The sequence below is a fragment of the Idiotropiscis lumnitzeri genome, chromosome 13 (genome assembly GCF_059441095.1).
Source record: "Idiotropiscis lumnitzeri isolate Australia: NSW breed Sydney's pygmy pipehorse chromosome 13, RoL_Ilum_1.0, whole genome shotgun sequence".
In the NCBI taxonomy this organism is placed as follows: Eukaryota; Metazoa; Chordata; class Actinopteri; order Syngnathiformes; family Syngnathidae; genus Idiotropiscis; species Idiotropiscis lumnitzeri.
Genome location: NC_142403.1, coordinates 7238471 through 7258146, shown reverse-complemented (window position 1 = coordinate 7258146; position 19676 = coordinate 7238471). Strand labels below are relative to the sequence as shown.

Sequence of the window (19676 nt, the reverse complement as noted above, 5' to 3'; positions counted from 1 at the left end):
GTAAACAGCAACAAAGTCCAGACAAAAGCTTTGTGATTCCCACGAGACTGTCCTCTGGTTCACAAGGCTATCTGTGGATTCCTTTGTTTGTTTCCCCAGTCGTCATTGAAGGTGACTCATAAAATAGCCATGTGTGTAATGCTTATGCCGACAAGATAGTAACAGACACAATTTTGATTTAATGTCTCACTCAAGGACACATCAGCGGTATCCGCCGTTTCCACATTTGAACTGACAACCTCAGGATCTTTAATCCATTTAGGGCTTGGGGAGGTTGCTGCAGAGCAAACAGAAGGCCTGTATCCTTTCAAACTGTTTAATGAACAGCACACCGTGTTCACATCACGCATTAGTTAGGCACTGCAAATGCGGGCACTGACCAAGGTTGCGAAGCATATGGTTGGAAAGGATTGCAGTGTGGTGTGTGTTCTCTGGTTTAAAACAAAGGGCAAAGGTTCAGAAATTGTTCATGTGCACTGAGGCAAAACTGAACGGCACAATTTGTGAGTAAAGGCCACGGAACTCTGAATTGCCTTACATGATGATTACGCCTATGTCGGTATTGAAAAAATCTAAATGAACCACAAGTCCAATTTGGCTAGCCAGAATTTCAATGAATGACTAGAAAATCCGTCAAAATGGTTTTCATTCTCACGTTTGGTTTTCCTTGAGCCTTTTCTACTGCTATCGCTACACAATTTCAAAGCATCTCAGGGTCTCCAAGCTGTATCATTAGGACCTGTCACTTCACCAGGAGCAAAGTAAACTAGGAGAGGCTTCAGCTTGAGATATACCGAGGAAAATCTTAACAATTTCCATCGAGGAGCAGGTGGAGATATGTACAGAAGCTTTTTGGAGTTTTTGGCTCTTATCTGGGTTTACACAGGCTCTCTTGAGGATAATTTCAGAACATAGCTGTCCTTCCTTTGACAGGCTTGCTTGTTCATTAGCTGCTCAATGCGTTGCTTTTAGTGCAAAATATTCTTATTCCATCCTAAATCTCTATTAAGCAGTGCATGCATGAATAATTCATGCAGCTGTATACAAACCCATTATTAATCGTAAGATGATAAAAGTATATACATGTGAAAAAAAACGCCAAAAACCTAGCTGATAAATAGACACAGACGGCTTGTGCATTTCAACTGACGGAAAAATAAAAATAAAAGCAACCATTTGAAGTGCCCTGGAGAGTCGCATCCACAAAGGCATCTTCAATGTGCAAAAATATTTATTCAAGCTATGCCTCCAGAAATTTACATTACCACCATAAGACTCAATTTACTTACCATGAACTCAAACACTCGAGTACAGGAGATTTAACTTGAGGGTGGGGGGGGTCTTTCCTTCATCTACATTATTAACCTAGGCTATAACATAACACATGCATATGAAATGCAACAGCTTTCTTATACAGCTGCATTTTGCTTTGTATATTCTCACAATATTGAGATGAACAAGAGGGGACTCAGCAGTTAATGTGAGAGCTTTGTTACCTGTTGACAGGCCAAGAAAAAAAACTCATAAAGAAAACATAACAGCATGTCAGACACCTCTTTAATGTTAATGCATTATGACATTATGACGCCCATAGCTGCATAGCAGAGCAGGTGAAACAAGGCAGCACCGCACTGGAGTGCCCCGATGCATTTGAAATTTTTTGTAAAACAGCTCACTCAGTTTTCTAATAAAATTCACTGTGACAAAGAAGAAATTGAAACTGCAGAGAAAAAATGAATTGACGTGTTAGGTTAGAGAGTTTAAAGACAAAATTACATTGTTTGGTTTGTGTGGACTAGAGATTATTTCTCTTTATCTTTTAAATTAATAACAAATCTCTATTCTTCCCCAAAAATTCGAAAACGAGAATTTGACAATATTCTACAAGAAAAGAATGTGAATTTGCACTTGCTTCACAAAACAATCAGAGGTAGACAGCGATTATGAACGCCGATTCTGACGCTTGTTTAAATACCTTGTTTGAGGTATGAGCCTTGAGTCTGTGTGTAGTTCACGCTTGACGAGGGAGGTAATTAGTTGCCTTCCCCAGAGCTATGGCCACACTAAGGCCAAATACATTTTGTCAGACTCGTCAGGTTTTCTAATTTAGGCCTTCTTGGTTTTGCATACATGTGGTTGGTGGAGTCATTGTGTAAGACATATGTGCTAAAAGGAGAATCTGGCACCCATCTGGCTGCACACAAAAACACGAGCGAGTAATTCACATGACGTGCCTAAATCATAATCTCATGTTGGCACAAGTTAACATAAGAAATTATTCTTTTAGGTGGCTTGACAGTTGTGCGCGCGTGCAAGAGCGCATGAATGCATACACTGGCAATACAGTCAATACAGTGATATTGTAGTTTTTGTGTCATGTAAAAATAAAACAATATCACGTAAAAACAATGAGTTTAAGACAACTAGTTTAAGATCTATATGCTGTGCGCTATATATTGGAGATTTTTAACCTGTAACATCACAATTTAATGACCATTGGAATTAAGGGGATGGGTAAAGTGGCACTGCACAGATTGATGATTTTTCTAGCACCTGTTTGCCAGAATATTTTAATTTTGTTACTAGCACATGCACAACCATAATACTGCTATATAGAACTGCCTATTAATTATCACATAATTAGTCATTAAATTAGAGCTGCAACTAACAATTATTGTAATCTGTAGATTATTTTGTCAATTAATTGGATTAAACAACATTTTCCATTTCTATCCCTGTAATGTAGCATTATTTCAAATTGACAGTAAAGAAAATGAACAAAAATAAATTCATTATGACTCATTTACAGGTGTGGCAGCGCATTGGATGACTGGTTAGTACGATGGCCTCACAGTGCTGAGGTGCAAGGTTTGATTCTGGCTCCGGCCTTCCTGTGTGGAGCATGTACTTCTTGTGCCTGTGTGGGTACTGCGGTTTCCTCCCACGTTCCAAAAGAATGGATGGCAGGTTGATTGGACACTCTGAATTGCCCCAAGGTGTGAGTGTGAGCGCGGATATTTGTTTGTTTATGCGTTCCCTGTGATTGGCTGTCCACCAGTCGAGGATGTACCCCACCTACTGCCCGAAGACAGCTGGGATAGACTCCAGCACCTCGCAACCCTTGTGAGGAGAAGCAGTTCCGATAATGGATGGATCATTACTGGTTTGGTTAGGTAAAAATGTTGATCATTGTTTTCCAACGTCAAAGCAAATGTTTTATTTTGATTCACCGCAAGGAAAATCAGTCCACCTTTATGAAGAAGAGATATTGGATATTTACTCTTAAGAAGCTGAAATTCTGAGTATTTTGACAATTTTTAATTTCAAAAGGTGTCTAAATGATAATCCATTCTCAAATATATCTCTCAATTAATTTGACGAGTTGTTGGACCGCTACATTAAACAGATCATGTAAAGACTTAACCTGTTCTCTGCACTTGTACGTTTATGTACCCTGCAATACTCGAAGTGCAATTCCGCCTTGACTTTGTGCCCACATATTGCCTATTAAATTACTCTGGTGAAAGGTATCAGTTTGTCTGTGTTTGAACACTGGCTACTCTCAGGCAGCTATTCACTGTTGAAGAGCTCTCAGACGTGCAATTTTAGTTATTTGACTCTTAACTACAAATGGATGTTACAAAACAATTTGTTTGCAATGTTTGCACAGTCTTTGATGTCTTATTTCAGATGTTCACTTTCCACAATAGTCGTTCCTTAACTCATCAGTCTGGTAAATCTAAAGTGTTTGGGCATGGGCTGGTATCAGCAACCTTTCACTCATGCAAATCAAAGCAAAAAAGAATTGAGAGCGGTCTGGCCCCACACCGGTGCAGCCACCGCCGTCAGCTCCAAAAAGTATTGCTTTGAACACACACGTAAGAAAACGGTAAGTGACTATATTTCAATCAATTTCAGCCTTCATAAAAAATGACACTGACTTAATTATGCGCAACTTGTTTAGATGTTTGCACATGTATTGAGGACTTGCATTGTTTGGCTGTGAAGGATAACTTGAGCTTTGAAAGCCAAAGCTGCTGAAGGACTTTTTTTGCGGCTATTGTATGTTTTACTGACTACATACGGTAAAAATCATCTCAACAAAGCAAAACTATTTGACTGAGGATTTTTATTTTTCTATTTTCTATTTTTTTTAATTGAATTCATTGGTGGATGTAAAAACATGTCCTTGTTTTCAACCTTTACTTTCTCGATTTTGTAAAAATAAAGCTGTACTTAAAAACATCAACTGGCATGTTTTTCTGGCATTTTACGGACCAAACCAGAATTAAAATCAGAATCAGTTGATTAAAAAATGAATAATAAAAAATACATATTGTGTAGCAGTAGTCTGAATAACATATTGAAACTGTACTGCAGTTTTGCTTTTGTTTGTGAGCGTCTCGGGGTTGGAGGGTTGTTATTAATTGGATTGTGGTAATGATGGCCATGAAACAAAGATGACAGGCTTACCCACTTCACATTGTGAGGACTACAGTATAAAGTATGCTGGCAAGAACACATGTGAATGTTTGAGAAAAAAAAAAAACTGTTTCCCTCACATGGTGTAGAGAAGAAGCCAGCGGGGGCATTGTGTTCAAATCAAAGGCAGTGCCTGGATTTAGGTTTGTGGCAGAAAGACTTGGCCCACACAAGTCCACCAAAGACAACTGGCTGGTTTAGAGAAAACGGAAGATTGTGAGCAAGCTGGAAAGCGATTGCATGCCTCAGGGAATTTCGATTGTGGCACCTGACTGTGTCTCACAGAATGCAGATGGATGAAACTGGCTGTGTGTGAACGCGTGTGTAAAACCTACTTTAATGCGCAGACTTGTCACTACATTTAGCTTATCAGAAATGTAATGTATAGTTCCTATATTGTATCAATCTCTCAATTAGCATAAAGATATAATCCCCTTTTCATTTTCATATAAGGAATAAAAAAAGCCCAAACTTCAATACATACATTATCCATCCATCTTCTGTACCGCTTCTCCTCACTAGGGTCGCGGGGGTTGCTGGAGCCTATCCCAGCTATCTTCGGGCAGTAGGCGGGGGACACCCTGAACTGGTTGCCAGCCAATTGCAGGGCACGCAAAGACAAACAACCATCCGCACTCAGACTCATACCTAGGGGCAATTTAGAGTGTTCAATCGGCCTACAATGCATGCTTTTGGAATGTGGGAGGAAACCGGAGTACCCGGAGGAAACCCACGCAAGCACGGGGAGAACATGCAAACTCCACACAGGATGGCCGGAGCCGGGATCGAACCCACGCCCGATGCTGTCTCTCACTGTGAGGCCATCGTGCTAACCAGTCGGCCACCGTGCCACCCATAAATATATTATACCGGTGTTAATTCAAAGTCGGTGTGTTACATATTGCCTTTTTGACTGTATACTCTATCATCTATTTTAAACATACAATATCTGCGAGTATAATCCTATAGCCAGAAGTTGGCGGACGTGAAAATGAAATCGAACAGCAGAGAGAAAGTTCGGTGTGAATGAGAAACGTGTTAGGGAATGGCAAAAAGCGAATCCAACTCTTACTGAGATGAAAACAAAAACCTGAACGCCAGATGACCACAGCTGGAGCAACGAGTTTGCTGGTGGCTGCTTGAACAACATGCTGTGGCAGTCACCAGAGATGTTACACTGCATCTCCACGCTCAGGTCGTTGTCAAATTGATGAATATGAAGGACTTTGCGGGAGGACCTTCTTGGTGTTACCGCTTCATGGATTCCAACTGCCTCTCTAGCAAAGCATGGACAGCGGTATCCAAAAAACATTAACATGAAAATATGACACCTTTTCTCTTAATGTTTATTTTTTGTGCAGCTAAATAACTGTCATTATGTTAGCATATCTTACACCGATTAAGCATGTTATTTATTGTTTTATTAATATTATAACTTGCTGTCCAAGATGAAATGTCTGTTTTTGATCAAGTATTTTGAAAAATAAATTTGAATTATACTCCAGTGCGACTTATGTATGTTTTTTTTTTTTCCATTTTTGGGCAGGATCATCTTATACTCCGGAACGACTTCTAGTCCGGAAAATACGGTATTTTGGTGGAACAATTGGTAGGGTTTACGTCTACCAGTGAGCCGGTCCTAGAAAAGGGATTAAAAGTTATCTGATTCGACTAGACAAATTTATTATGGCAACATCGAAATGACGCGGGTAGTTTGTCCATCTTTTTCTCCATTTCTCCTTGCTCAGACACTGGCGAGCAGGCGCATATTAGCCCACTCATCTCACTTTCTCCCCCACCGTCTCAGCTCGGCAAACGTCTATCGTGCCGATGTCAGCCATTCCGTCATGAAGCAGCGGTTACAGGGATCGAAAAATTTTTGAGCCATGAGAACATTTATCCTCAGGCTGCAGCTGGTAGTGCTTGTCATTATTATTATTTTATTATTGGTTTTCTTTTATGTTTTCATAACCTGAATTTTGCTGCATCTATACCATAGAACGTAACAATTAAGGTTTTCTATTCTCTATACGCACTCTCAGTTGTGGTTGTTTTTGCGCCCTTTAAACAAAGTTGAGTTTGAAGGTTTCAAAAGAAGTCGTGCAAGTCCATGTCCGTGAGTACACAGACCTGAATTTATTGCGAAACAGCGAATGGCTCATTAAATCAGATATGATGCATTGATCGCTTCGCAAACACTGGTGCAATTAGAAAGGTGATATCTCATTTACGGTAACATCATTTCAGCAGACGAGGGGTATATTTTAAAGAGTTTGATGCTATCAATGTTATTGCTATGCATTAGACTAGCAGCCGGATTTTAGCACACTGTCATAGCCCAAATGCGGAAATGGTGTGTGCAGGGAGTCCATTGCTTTCACTGTTTGGCAACAACCAGCAGAGGGTTAAATTATTTCAGGCCCAACTAGTGTGCATTACTAAATTAGTTAATGTAGCAATCAAAATAGAAGTGGTCAATTTTTTGGTTAATCGTGAACACATTCTGAAGGAAGGTGTGCTGTAAAGTTTTAATCCCGTACACAAAATTGAATAGAAACATATTCTGCTCTCTGACTCACTGGTTCAAATATATTTTGGGCCAACAACACAGTACACACCCCTGTGACTTTGGTCATGATCTAGTTAGCTGCTGTAGAAGTCGTAACAGTGATTTAACATCCACGGAAAATAAGTTAGCATACCAAATTAAACATTAAGTAACATCTATCCGTTAGAGCCATATCTGAAATACAAAATTAAATTAACAGTCATTCAGAGAAAAGCAATTTTATCATTTACAAAACGTACACATATTAAAACAACTTTTAATAAGCAATAACAACATTTGGTATCTAAATTAGTAGTGATCTGGCTTTGTCCTGCTGCCTCCTTCTCTATTTACTCGTAATTACCAAGGCAGGCACTCCAATTTACCACCATTTATTATGCAGATGACAAATACTAAATAATCATTTTCTTTCATATTCCACATGACAAATATGACAATATATGCCTCCTTTAGCTTCCATCTTTGTAATTTCATTGAATAAATAAAACATTGCGTGCCATTTGGTGCTTTGGAAATTCTATGTACATCCAAAGCCTTAAAGTAAAAGTGAAGTTGGCCAAAGCAACTGAATTAAATGGATATTGCAGGGTTTAATATATAATATTATAACGCCCACCTCCGTCTCAAAATAAAGAAATAAATGTTGGATATTTAACACTACAAAAGAACTTCCAAAACAAAATCGGAATTGTGCTTTAATTCATTAAACTCAGTCCCAGTCTACCTTCAAAGGCCATAACCAGGATTACACAAAAAAGAGCTTGCAGTCATGGGAACAGCAAAACCAATGTTCTATCTGGATATGATATCTAACTAAAAATAGCACAACAGGTTCACCTTTTCACATGAAACTATATTCAGGCCTACCTGCAAGGAATGTAGCATTTCTCTCAATCTTACCAAAGGTTGAGATTCTCCATGATCCACATACCATGCAAAAAAAAACCTAAAAAAAACACAACTACAACTGTAGCCTTTGTTTCAAAGATTTGCATGTCAGCATGTTCCATCTACAACTTGCTGACATGAGAGGCTTACTAAGACGTGTTTCTATTGTGTAAATTGGATTGACTGAATATTTTCAGCTGAGGTTCCGCAATATTGTGAGTGAGAAGCAATACTAATTAATTACAATAAGGACCTGACGTTGGCAAAAACAGAACCTACAGTCTCTCCAAAAAACACATCTTTAAAATAGCCCTACGGAAACACTGTAACGACAGTATGTGACAGTATATATACAATGACATATAAAAGTTACATTTTCCACAAATAATCATTTCCCTTGTCCTTTTAATTGTTTTTGTTATTACAGCATTGTTGTTACTGAGATGACTTAAAGCCTTACATGAAAGAATATTTCCCTTCGAGGATTTAATTTGAAAACATATTTCTATCAAGGAGTTGATTCACAGGGGCACTGCTAAAAGATATGCTTAATTTTTGGAAGGCAAAATAAATTTACTCCCCGATGAGCCTATACGCAGTCTAGAAATGCATTACGTTCTTTTCAGTACATTAAAAAAAGCAACACACAACATCGTAAATTAGAAAATATAACTAAAAGGCTCGGGCAGCATGCATGTTTAACTAACTTCCCTAGATTATACACAAATTAAGATTTTTTTGGAGTCTGTTAGATGATGAATTGCCTGGAGAAAAATGCATTTCACTGGCAAAAAATGATGAGATTAAAGCCCGTATCTCACTGAGCGGCGTAAATTTGCAAATGTTATTTCGTCAGGGTTCAGAAGCTGGGATTGATCCCATACGGTATGTAATGGATGCCTGTATTGATTTTAACGTATTTCCACAAAAGACTGAAGTCTGTTTATTGACCACTGACACAATTTCTGATCATTAAATTATAGGTTTGTTTGAAAAGCAATGCAGTAAAAAAATAAAATAAAATAAAAATAAAGCAGCCATCTTAAAATAAGCTTTCCTCAATTCAATTTTATATGCTTGCATAAAATATTTTTTGGTTTGTTTCTATCATGGTTAAGAAGACGACCTAGTAGGGTTGGGCGAGTAAGCAATATAATCGATTCAATACGTTTTATTCATTTATTTTTTTTCTCCAAATTTTTTTTCAGGAGAGGCACATTTTAATCAGCCATTTGAAATTAACTATGGTTTGTAACATCAGACAATCCATTAAAACATAAATTTAAACGCCATTGCAGCCAAATGGAGTAGTGCTAGCAAATGAATTCAACATTTGAAACAGAGACATGCAGCAGCAAATGTGGCACCGAACACCACTCAGAAGGACGTGAACGGGGCCTGAAAACTCCTGCTAAGAATAAGATATGAGCAGAATCCACTTTACATTGCTTGGCTTACAGTATAATAAGAAAGAAGCCCAGCGGAAGGTAGTCAGGATGTCCATCTTTCTGGACATTGCAAAAGACTTGGTGTTTGTTTGTATGGTTTTAGCCGACATGCTGATCCACTTCAATAATGGATGCAGCATGAAATAAACCTCCCACAGTTGAATAATATTGCCTGTCAGAGAGGATGTTCAGTGTCAGGGGTGGCATTGCAACACATAGCAGAGCTTGACTAAAGCCTGATGTCATCTGAGGGGTTGTAATGGCCCTTTGCTTACTACGTTGTGAAATTAACCAAAATGTGACTTGTGAGGTTTTGGCCCAACCCCAGTGGTATATTAAAATTAAAGCTTAGAGTGGCACACACAATTATCCTCGATGGCTGTCACAAATGAATATCTTTAGAATCGATTATTCCATCAATTAATCTATAAATTAAAACAATGCAAATTCACGGGCGATTGTCAATAATCAGCCAACGTGAATCAGATTTTTGGCTTTTGATGATGCATAGGATGTATGTGGATGAGAAGTCATACTGCAGACGCATTGCATATATATCCGATTTATATCCATATATGAATTAGAAAAAAAAATCTGAAATTGAGCGGCTAACACTGGATGAAAAAAAAAAATAGATATGTGCTGCATATGAGCAAAAAATCAGAATTGAGCTGCAGTATGAACATTAAAAATGTTTTGTTAAAATATATTAAGAAGTTTGTTTAAAGGGCTATTTTCTCCAAAGGCAACCACTTTCAAATTGTCTGCAAAGAAAAGTTGAAACAGTTAATACTGGAAGGAGAACGGTTGAAAAGTTTGGTCAAAGTATTAGTTAAATCCCAGAAGGGGGAAAAATTCCAAAAATCCAAATGTGTTTTTAAAACAGGTCGGCTATAATCAGATTATTGTGATGAAAAAACCCGCAATTGAGTTTTTTTTTTTTATTATTCCATTTTATTTTATATTGCCCAACACTTTTGTTTGTTTTCTTTTCATTTTGGTAGAAACATATTTTACTTTACTTTTTACGGATACAAGCATTTTTTTAACTCATCCTTCGCATGAATTGAACAATAGTATTTATATTTGGCTGAGCCGCAATTGTGTAGACATAATAATATGCTGTGGGGTTGATGCAGGTGACCCAGCAAGGGAAACCAGTGGCCTGTGATGAAAAAGAGTTTGACATCCCTGCTTTGAGCAACATGCTAATAAAAATGCCATTGAGTGAAGCAAACCAAAACATAAACACCGTAAAACAGGGGTGAAGCTTCACATATAGGGTCACAGGCAGAGCAACATAGCTTCAAGGGAATTGGGAGATTGCTGATTCCAGTCCCAGTTCCCCACTAGACTTGCCAAAGGAGACGAAGATACTAAACCCCCAGTTTTTTCATGATTCTATTTCATTATCGTTTTGTGTTTTTATCTTGTATATTAATGCCAAAGCCTCATTTGTTCTTTATGATGAAGCAACTCCAATGGCTTCATGGTTCACGTGGAGACATTGAGTCACAGTTTAATCAAAAGTGAAGTTAATTCATTGAAGCTCAGTTGGTTAGTGACATCCACAGATGGATGACTATTTATTAAATACCAGTAATCCCAACAGCAGAAGCAATTTGTAGGTCCACATTAAGAGACGCCCAACAAATTTTTATGCGACCACATTAACTATGACAATCTTCTGAAAGCATGACAAAGCAAAATAAATGCCAGCAAGTTGATAATCCTGTTCTAAAGACATCGTTTTCTCCAACTGTGGTGTCTCAGAATCTGAATTTGTCATTGCACAGCAGCACAAGATTAACAGCTGAACCTTAAAAATGCCACCACAAAGACACAAAACACAATGACCAGTTAAAGCCACAACACTGGTGGCACCACATATAAATAAGACAACATAAAAGACACGAAGATGAAATATGACGTCATGTCAAATGGATAATTGGAGATATGTGTGTTGTAAATAAAGTGGATAAAAAACACCAACCAAACCCGAATGTACAGGGCCAAACAGCGACCGTCGCCTCTTGTGAATCTTTGCGGTGATCGATGGTGCACAGAAGCTATCAGCTAATGCTAATATAAATGTGCTCATGACGCGCTTTCTATCGCGCCACAATGTTCAGCAAGCTATTCATTTGTTCCTGCTCCGTTCCAGAAGCGAACATAGTAGTAGCCCAGCCCGTCAACGTTGATGGCAGCAATGTTCCCATTAAACGCAATGCACATTGGAAAGGAGTCCTAACTCATTCATTTCTGAACCGAGTTTACTTTTTTGTCCACGCTTTAGCTTGTGCTATCAAAGCACAACATACATCCTTGATATTTAGATTTTCGAGCCGTCCAGAAAAATGGGCTGCAAGAACACTTTGCCGGTACTAGTTTTAACGTCGCCATGGTCACAGGCGTGTCATATCTACCTATTGCTCATATCTATGGTAATGACCACAAAGACATTCAGTTCCCAGAATGCACTGCACAGAACAATGCATTGAATTATTTAAGTTACAAGGATGTTAATTCTTGTTAAGAGTGTTTGTGTTAGCAGTAGTTTGTTGAATGTCTTAACTGTCGCAGTTCTACTTAATGTTAATAATTTATGTTGTCCTATTGTCTGTGTGGCTTTTTTTTTTCAAAACAAATAGACTTTAGGATGTGTATAAATTAGTGACAACGGTCACACACTCCACATGAGTTGCAACGCTCACCAGAGCATTGCTTGTAAAAATCAAATCTCATAAATAATTGGTGACTTTAGTTACTGATACATGTCATACATTATGGAGCAATCCAAGTTTTTATATCATTTGATGTGAAGTAAATTACAAGATTATCATTGTTTTGATACCAGATCGTAAATGCTTAAATACATGAAGAGAAAAGCGATATGCAAACACTCGGTAACAAATTTGCTGATAATATTTACCAATATTAGAAGGGCTAATATTGGCAGATTTCTGGCTGGCAAATGAATCTGTCGGGCCCTACCGCTGTCTATAAAAATAGGTGGGTACTAGAAAAGTAATCTATGAGATGAATACTCCAGGAAGCAGTTTCAACAGGATAGAAACAGAGTGACCATGAGGCTAACAATACAGCTAGCTAGACTGTTTGAAAAGATTTTTTTTAAACATCACTTGCTTTAAATGGAGGTCAAATGTCTATTCACACAATAGATGCAAGCTGTGAAGAGGACAACGAGCATATAGACTGGGAAACGCAGCAACACCGTTCAGACAGAAACACCAGTCACATTAATAAATGGAAAAAAAAAATACAATAGGATTTTGCTATTTCATAACAGTCACATTCTAAGATGTGTCTAATGAGGTAAACAGAATTGCTCCAATGATTGTCCTGACTCAGAATAATTGACAAGTAACAGACATTTTTCATCATTCCTATTTCGCATCGCACCAGGAGGAGAGCGCCTTAGTAAACCAAACTTGTTATGGTTTAATGATGAAAAGTGTTCAAGTGCAGAAAGGGATTTTCTTTCAACCATAATCATGTGTTAAGAAGACAGCAAACAAATCAGTCGCTGAATTGGACTGTATTGAGACGAAATGTCCCCTTAATAGTTCCTATTTCTGTTTTCACAGAATGTGTGATTGGTAAGACACAAACCTGTTAAAATAGAAGCTGGTTGCACAAACACCTTTAAACCGTTATGGTAAATTCCAAGAATACATGCTGCTAGGGATAATATCAGGTGAGCATTTTCCCCTTCTATCTAGAAACAAAACTTAGCACCCTAGGCGATCAACCAATACAACTCAGTCATGCAAAAAAAAAGGGTTTCTAATAAAGTGTCTACAGGCATGATTTGAGTGTTAAATGTTATGAATTGTGTGAGGAAATTCCAACTACTGCATGTCCCTGCAATATTGTTCTGGTCATATTTACCTCTGGGTGATAGTTTGGCTCAAAATAATAATAACAATAATTATTGCAAATAAAGCTTTTGTCAGCACGTTGCATCTTTATACAAGGTTCAGATATTTTTATTCCCCCAAAAAAAAAAGAAAATCCGCATGGATAACTATCTTCCCGAATTGAATCATAGGAAAATATCTCAATGTAGTCACTGTTTATGAACTACTCATCTCATGCTTCACATTTGAGTGAAGTTGGACTAAATTAACAGACATTTGCTATTACAGCTGCTTATTCATGTGGAAGAGGCTGCCACTGATACTGAGTGTTTGGTGACAACCGAGTCAGAGAGGGCGCTCTTCCTCTGGCTGTATACCTCAAATTTGTAGCCAGATGAGTCATTTACAAGTAAGAGTCAAGGTTTAGTCAACTGAATCCAAAATGAGATGAAATCTGTGAAGGGGAAGGGAAAGGATGATGTGACTAAAGGACTAGAAAACAATAAGCCTCCAATGGGAGCGTGTTTAAAAAAAATAAATAAATAAACAAAAGAAACGGGCATATGGGCCTAACTTAGATTCACTCATGCATGGTGAAATGCTGCGTAATCAGCACAAGCCATTACAAACATTGTTGCAGGCTTAGCTTTCGGGCAATCAAACATTCTTAAAAGGGTGATGAGACACGTGTGGACGATTCCTCATTTTCAAGAAGCCCAAAACAATTTAATTGGGCGTGGTCCAACATGAATCAGGGCAGCAGTAATGCGGTGCTGGGAATTGAATAAGGTGAGGGAAATGAATATGTGACAGAGCTTGCACCTCACGGGATCGACTCCATAATCCAGTGGCAGTGACTAATTGCATGCTCTAGGCTTTGTCAGTTTGTGAGAGAGCTCACATTTTCTTCAGCTTCAGCCTCATTCAGCTTCTAGGCACCTTCATAATGTTCAAGGAGTTCTCTTGGCAATAATGGCCAGGACCCTGAACTCCCAGAAAAAAAAAAGAAATCCACATTTTTATAGCAGATGCTTTGGAGCAATGAAAAGATGTGAAGAATAAAAAGCAAAGAGCCCATGTGGTTAAAGAAAACAACAGCTTTTATCGCTACTCTGGTCAAAATGGAACACAAAGCAAGCCAGGGAGGAAAGAGGAGCGATTTAGAATTTATTGCAACAGGTGCAAGCATGTACTCAAAGGTTAAAGATCCCTCTTGATAACCTCAGAAATAACAGTAACCAAGCTACTTTAAGCTGTTTTCCATTTCCTACATTTTGAGGTGGTCCTTGTTGGAGGGATTTACATGCTGAGACTTACTGTGAAGGTAGGAGGCAACTGAGCTGATTCACAGCACCGAGCTTACTGTATCTCGGGTGCAAAACACAATCAGGATTCAGGCAAAGCTTTCGCCTCCCCAGACTGACACCAGCGGGTTTGAAGGTTTCTCCCAAGACACAGCCGCACACAGTAGCTCCCTTTGAAGGGATGATGTTTGGCTTGAGAAGTAAGACAGCAAAAAGTAAGAAGAAGAACCAAGCAAATCATAAAATTAGAAAGCTGCCTACTGCCTCCCGATAGCATTGCATGGATTGCCGCACTCTGATGATAACCTTAGAACACAAACAATTCCTCTATTCAGCGGGCTACTGTGAGGCATCAGAGACTACATGCAACCCTGAGTGGAACTTTCAACAGTTCAACTGCTCTGTATTCAGGTCCACACCCGGCATCTCCTCGTGTCAACATCTAGAGAATTTACTGAAATGGGGCAGTCTTGCCCTCCACATCCTTCGCATCCTCTGAGCCATCACAGCGGATATTTGATATTGGTACAACAAGATATCATCGAGGCTTGCCTTAGATTGTGCATATTTTGGGGCGTATACTGTGTGAATCAATCTGGAGGTGATATGAAATTTCAAGTGCACACCCTTTATAATAACCTACCACAGCAAGTATATATTATTTCCATACATCCATTTTTAGTGCCACTTATCCTGTTTGGTGTAGCAGGAAGGCTGGAATCTATCCAGCTGACAGGGCGGGGTACACCCTGAACTGATCACTTGTCAGTTACAGGGTGAGCACATAGAGAGAGACATCAATTCACAGTCATTTAAAAAAAATGGATTCTATATTCTAGAGTCATACATCTTTACAGAATGTGGGTTAAGTCTAGAGTATAACAAAAGACAGACCAGAGGCAAGCACAGAGAGAACATACAAAAGACAGAAAGCCTCAGCAGATTCGTACTGTACTTCATAACTTTCTTGCTGAGGCTACAATACAAACTATTGATCCACTGTGCTGCTTTGTATATTTCCGAAAAGGTGAACCACTGAGGATGTCACCACCAAGGCCAATATTTAATCCCATAATTCAAAATAGTCAGTGAAAAATGTGTTGAAATTAAATAAGTCAGCAGATCTCACTCAGCTCTTTTTTTAATTATCTTTTTTTATGGGGGGGGCTGCTTTGCCAAGGGCAAGGTTTGCAACATATTTTTAATGTTTCCTCTGAACAATAAACAATTTTTTATAATTAAATACCATCACAAAATCACATGAACATTCCATTTATGGATAGTACTCTATGGAGAATATTCATATCCAAACAAATCAAAGCTCGAACAGGATAGACGTCCAAGTGCAGAGAATCCACAATCGCTTCAAGATGATCAAAATTATATTCTAATGACAATTTTCATATATTTTTGGAACCTTTGATAGACATGAAGTCATTAGGACCACACCACACCCAGAGCAAATTATTATTTATACCCTAAGGTCAGCTACCTGTACAGCTGGCATGTCGCCCAAGTGATGGAAGAGGGTGAACTCGGGATGGAGAAGAAGAGAGAGGGGGAGACATCGAGTCATGACCACACAGCCCTTCTTGTGCTTCATATTTAAAACTGCGACATCACACTTTGCCGATCCCCCAAGTTTGCATAAAACCCCGCGATTGTTTTCTATTCAATTGTATTATATTCACTTACAAAACCAAGCCGCATGAGAAACCTTCATTAAACATACCATAAACATTAAACGATGCAAGAGACGCGACGCTCTGCAACGGACGAAAACGTCTAAAGATGCCTTGAGAAACTATCGGAGCGATCACGTTAAATAAATGTCATCTAACGAGGTTGTTAAGTCCACCGAAGAAAACTAATCATGAATCAAAACTTCATTGGTGCTAACGAGCCGAGCTAGCTGCTTTGCACTTGCAGCGGGCTGAAGCGTTGTTAGCGGGGAACATGTTCGGCAGTAAGCGCACCCCCCCCAGGATCGACTTGGAGGGTGGGGGGGGTGGAAAACAGCACCCCATTGTATCCTCTCTTGGGGTGACAAAAGCTCTCTATGGGGTGTTTACAAGCACCCAGTTGAATTTAAAGTGTGTCGAACTCGCGTGAGCTGTAAAAAGTGAAGTTGTTGTTGTTTATTTGTTTTTTTTACCTGAGGAGAGCCGTGTCGCCTTGCCTGCTGACCACACTTTCCACGGAGGAATAGTCCACAGTTTGTCCCGCGGGCAAGCACGACGGTAAGAGGCAGCCCAGACTGAGGAGGATCGCACTTAGCCACTGACCAGGAACGCAAGCATCCGACAGCGCAATCATTGTGTCCGTCGCAACTGGACGTGGCCGCCGCTCTTGCCCAAGTCTGCCAAAATTTCGGGCGAAAACTGAGGAGAAAGCCTTTTATTTCCACGCTCCACGCAGCCGGCAATGGACGAGCGTTGAGTTGTCCCGGGTTCGTTCGATGCTGTGAGCCCACAGTGGAAGGGGAAGTGTACTCTCCAGTGGCTTGCACACCATCTAGCGAGGAAAGGCGGTTTAAAATGGGAGCAGAGCTAGAAGCAGACAACCCCCAGGCTCTGATCCTGTTGCCATGCGGCCGTTTCCCGGGCAACCCAGTTCCCAGTGGCTGGCGATGGAGCAGCGAGACCGCCTGGTATTGATACAACCCAGGAGCAATTAAAGATATCGACTGGAGAACCACCCCTATTATTTATTGCTATTAGGGAAAAAACGAGGTGAGCCAATGGTGCAAATGGAGTTGGTACTGATAGTGACGTACACATGAACTATAAGGGAAATTATTTTACAGTTCAATATATTGTAATGGATTGATCTCATTCGTTACAAAAAAAGAGAAAAATAATTCTACAATCAAACTAACAAACAAATATACTCAAATAAATAATTGCTAGGGAAAACAACACGGACAAATATAGTATGCTAAGAAAATACAGTGGAACCTCTGGAGTCTTTTCCTTCAAGATGGTCAACTTTTGCTTATGTTGTATTTGAAATAATTTCTTCCCTTGGGAAATATAGACAAAACTGTTGGAGCAGTCACCATTAAACCATTGATTGTTGAAGCTACAGGCATGGTGGCCATTGGGAAATTCAGGACAAGTCCCGAACGGATCATTACTTATTTTTGTGCAACCAACAACATATCAGAGCACAAACTCAGTACATCTATGGTACAGACACTTTGTTAAGTGCTATTTTAACATTATTAGACCCGTCGTAACACTGAGTGAAGATGCCCAACAAAACTGGACAATTGCAAGCAAATCTCTGCCAGTAACCCATATCTGCACATGTGGAAATTGACCCTCACACCTATACTGTAATAACTCCCTGCAACAAAAAAAACTGCAATTCTCGGTTTTATCATTGCAAAACAAGGTTCTGAGAGTGAAAATTGTCATTTTATCGAACCACAAACAGCATGATATGGTCGTCAAGAAAGAAGTAGATTGTAGTGGTCAACATAGCCAATTATAATAATACAAAGAGAAGAAATGGGCAGAAGTGGGCATTTAAACCTGTCATCACTTGTCCATCAGTACCGACAAAAGGCCCATGGGTCCGTCGCTGGTGGACTGACAACTGACAATAACTTTGAAAAATGATGCAATGAGCACCAACCAAAGTGATTTTCAGCTGTCCCCTGGACTACTACAAACATGAAAGGCAAAGACGAGGGGCAGTTTGGGGACAAGAAGCAGGAGGAGGTGCAGTAATACTATAAGAATTTATAAAATGATGTGCTGTTACCGTTGAAAACAGATTTAGACTGACAGACCTCTTAGAACTTCCCCTACTATGTGACTCTTAAGTCACACTTGGCCGAAGCAGGCCTTAACTTACTTCTCAAAATAAGTGTTTGAAAAAAAAGCACATAAAGAAGTGAAATGTAAGATGCATAATAAAGAAAATGCTTTCTCGTACGACGCCATTAGCACTTATTTTTTTAGACCAAGTACTTAGATTTGAGTACTCGGAATTGTGTTTTGTTCGAATCAAAAAGTTTTCCAAATCACAAAAAAAAATCAAATATTAATTTAGCTTTTTTACATTTTTGTGAAAATTTAGACAATTACCTTGACGTGTCACTACATAGCAGACATGGCTAATACTAAACCTGACTGGAAGTAATATTATTATTATTATGATCATCGTCTGCTTTTGTTATGCAGACCTTGGCCTCTAGGGGGCTGTATGCAGATAATGCCTAGATTTATACCACATCAATGCCAATTATTTTTTTTTTTTACTGTATAAGGCATTTTACATTGTTTGCTTTTAGCCGTCAGACTTTTTGACAAAGCTCTGTGTTTACTTCTCTTTATGTTGTGTTAATTTTACAATAAACCTCAACTTGGAGTGTCAATAAATACCTAATGAAAGCACAGTTGGACTCTTTATGTACCACGTGAGGTGACGGGATAATCCGGTGTCTGGCTCCTGGCGCGGCTGGATCTTATGCTGGTCATGATTGCTGCTGACGATCCGCAGGTGCGCAGGAGCCGACACCCACTTTCTCCGGAGGAGTGCCTGGCTGGGAAAGGTCGCGAACCTGCAAGTAATCAGAACCGCTAGGCCCTCCTCCCAAACTCGAACCGTCACACTTTATTAAGACATGTTCACTGTCTTCCAAACTGGACACCGGAAGGGATGGTAGAATAGTATATGAAAGGTTGGCAAAATGGTATTGGTGTTGTAGTATAGCAGTAGTTTGACAAGTATGAGTGAAGCGTACAGTATCAGCAATGACATATTTCTGGTATCAGTATTGTCTCATCACAATGAGTGTTGGACCGATACAGATACCAGTATCGGTATTGGTACCGATACTGCCTGGTATCGGATTGGCGAGTACCAACAAATATGGTGCCAGAACTACACTGGCCCAGTGTATTCATATATATGATAAGTTTCAATGATTATTTATTATTCAGTTTATACCGTATTATTTAAGCCTTTAAGAAAATATTACTTTTGTGTAGTTACTTTGTTTGTGTGCTATGTTTTGTTCTTTTGCAGTAAAAAATCTCACTGAACATTTAACATTTTTAATTGAATTTATTTCCATTTATAAGTACATAGTTCC

At 39.1% G+C, this 19676-nt stretch overlaps 1 protein-coding gene across 2 annotated transcripts in view; it reads right to left on the bottom strand.

Annotated features, from left to right (window-relative positions):
- Positions 1 to 17170, bottom strand: part of negr1 (neuronal growth regulator 1) — a 136376-nt gene extending 119206 nt beyond the window's left edge. Inside the window, exon 1 of one of the 2 annotated variants that reach the window (XM_088312966.1) lies at positions 16728 to 17170. In XM_088312966.1, coding sequence (XP_088169092.1) covers positions 16728 to 16888 — 161 coding nt within the window. In that variant the 5' untranslated portion in view covers positions 16889 to 17170. The remainder of the gene's footprint in view (positions 1 to 16727) is intronic. The other variant, XM_088312967.1, reaches the window with a different exon arrangement.
- Between the last annotated feature and the right edge of the window lie 2506 nt (positions 17171 to 19676).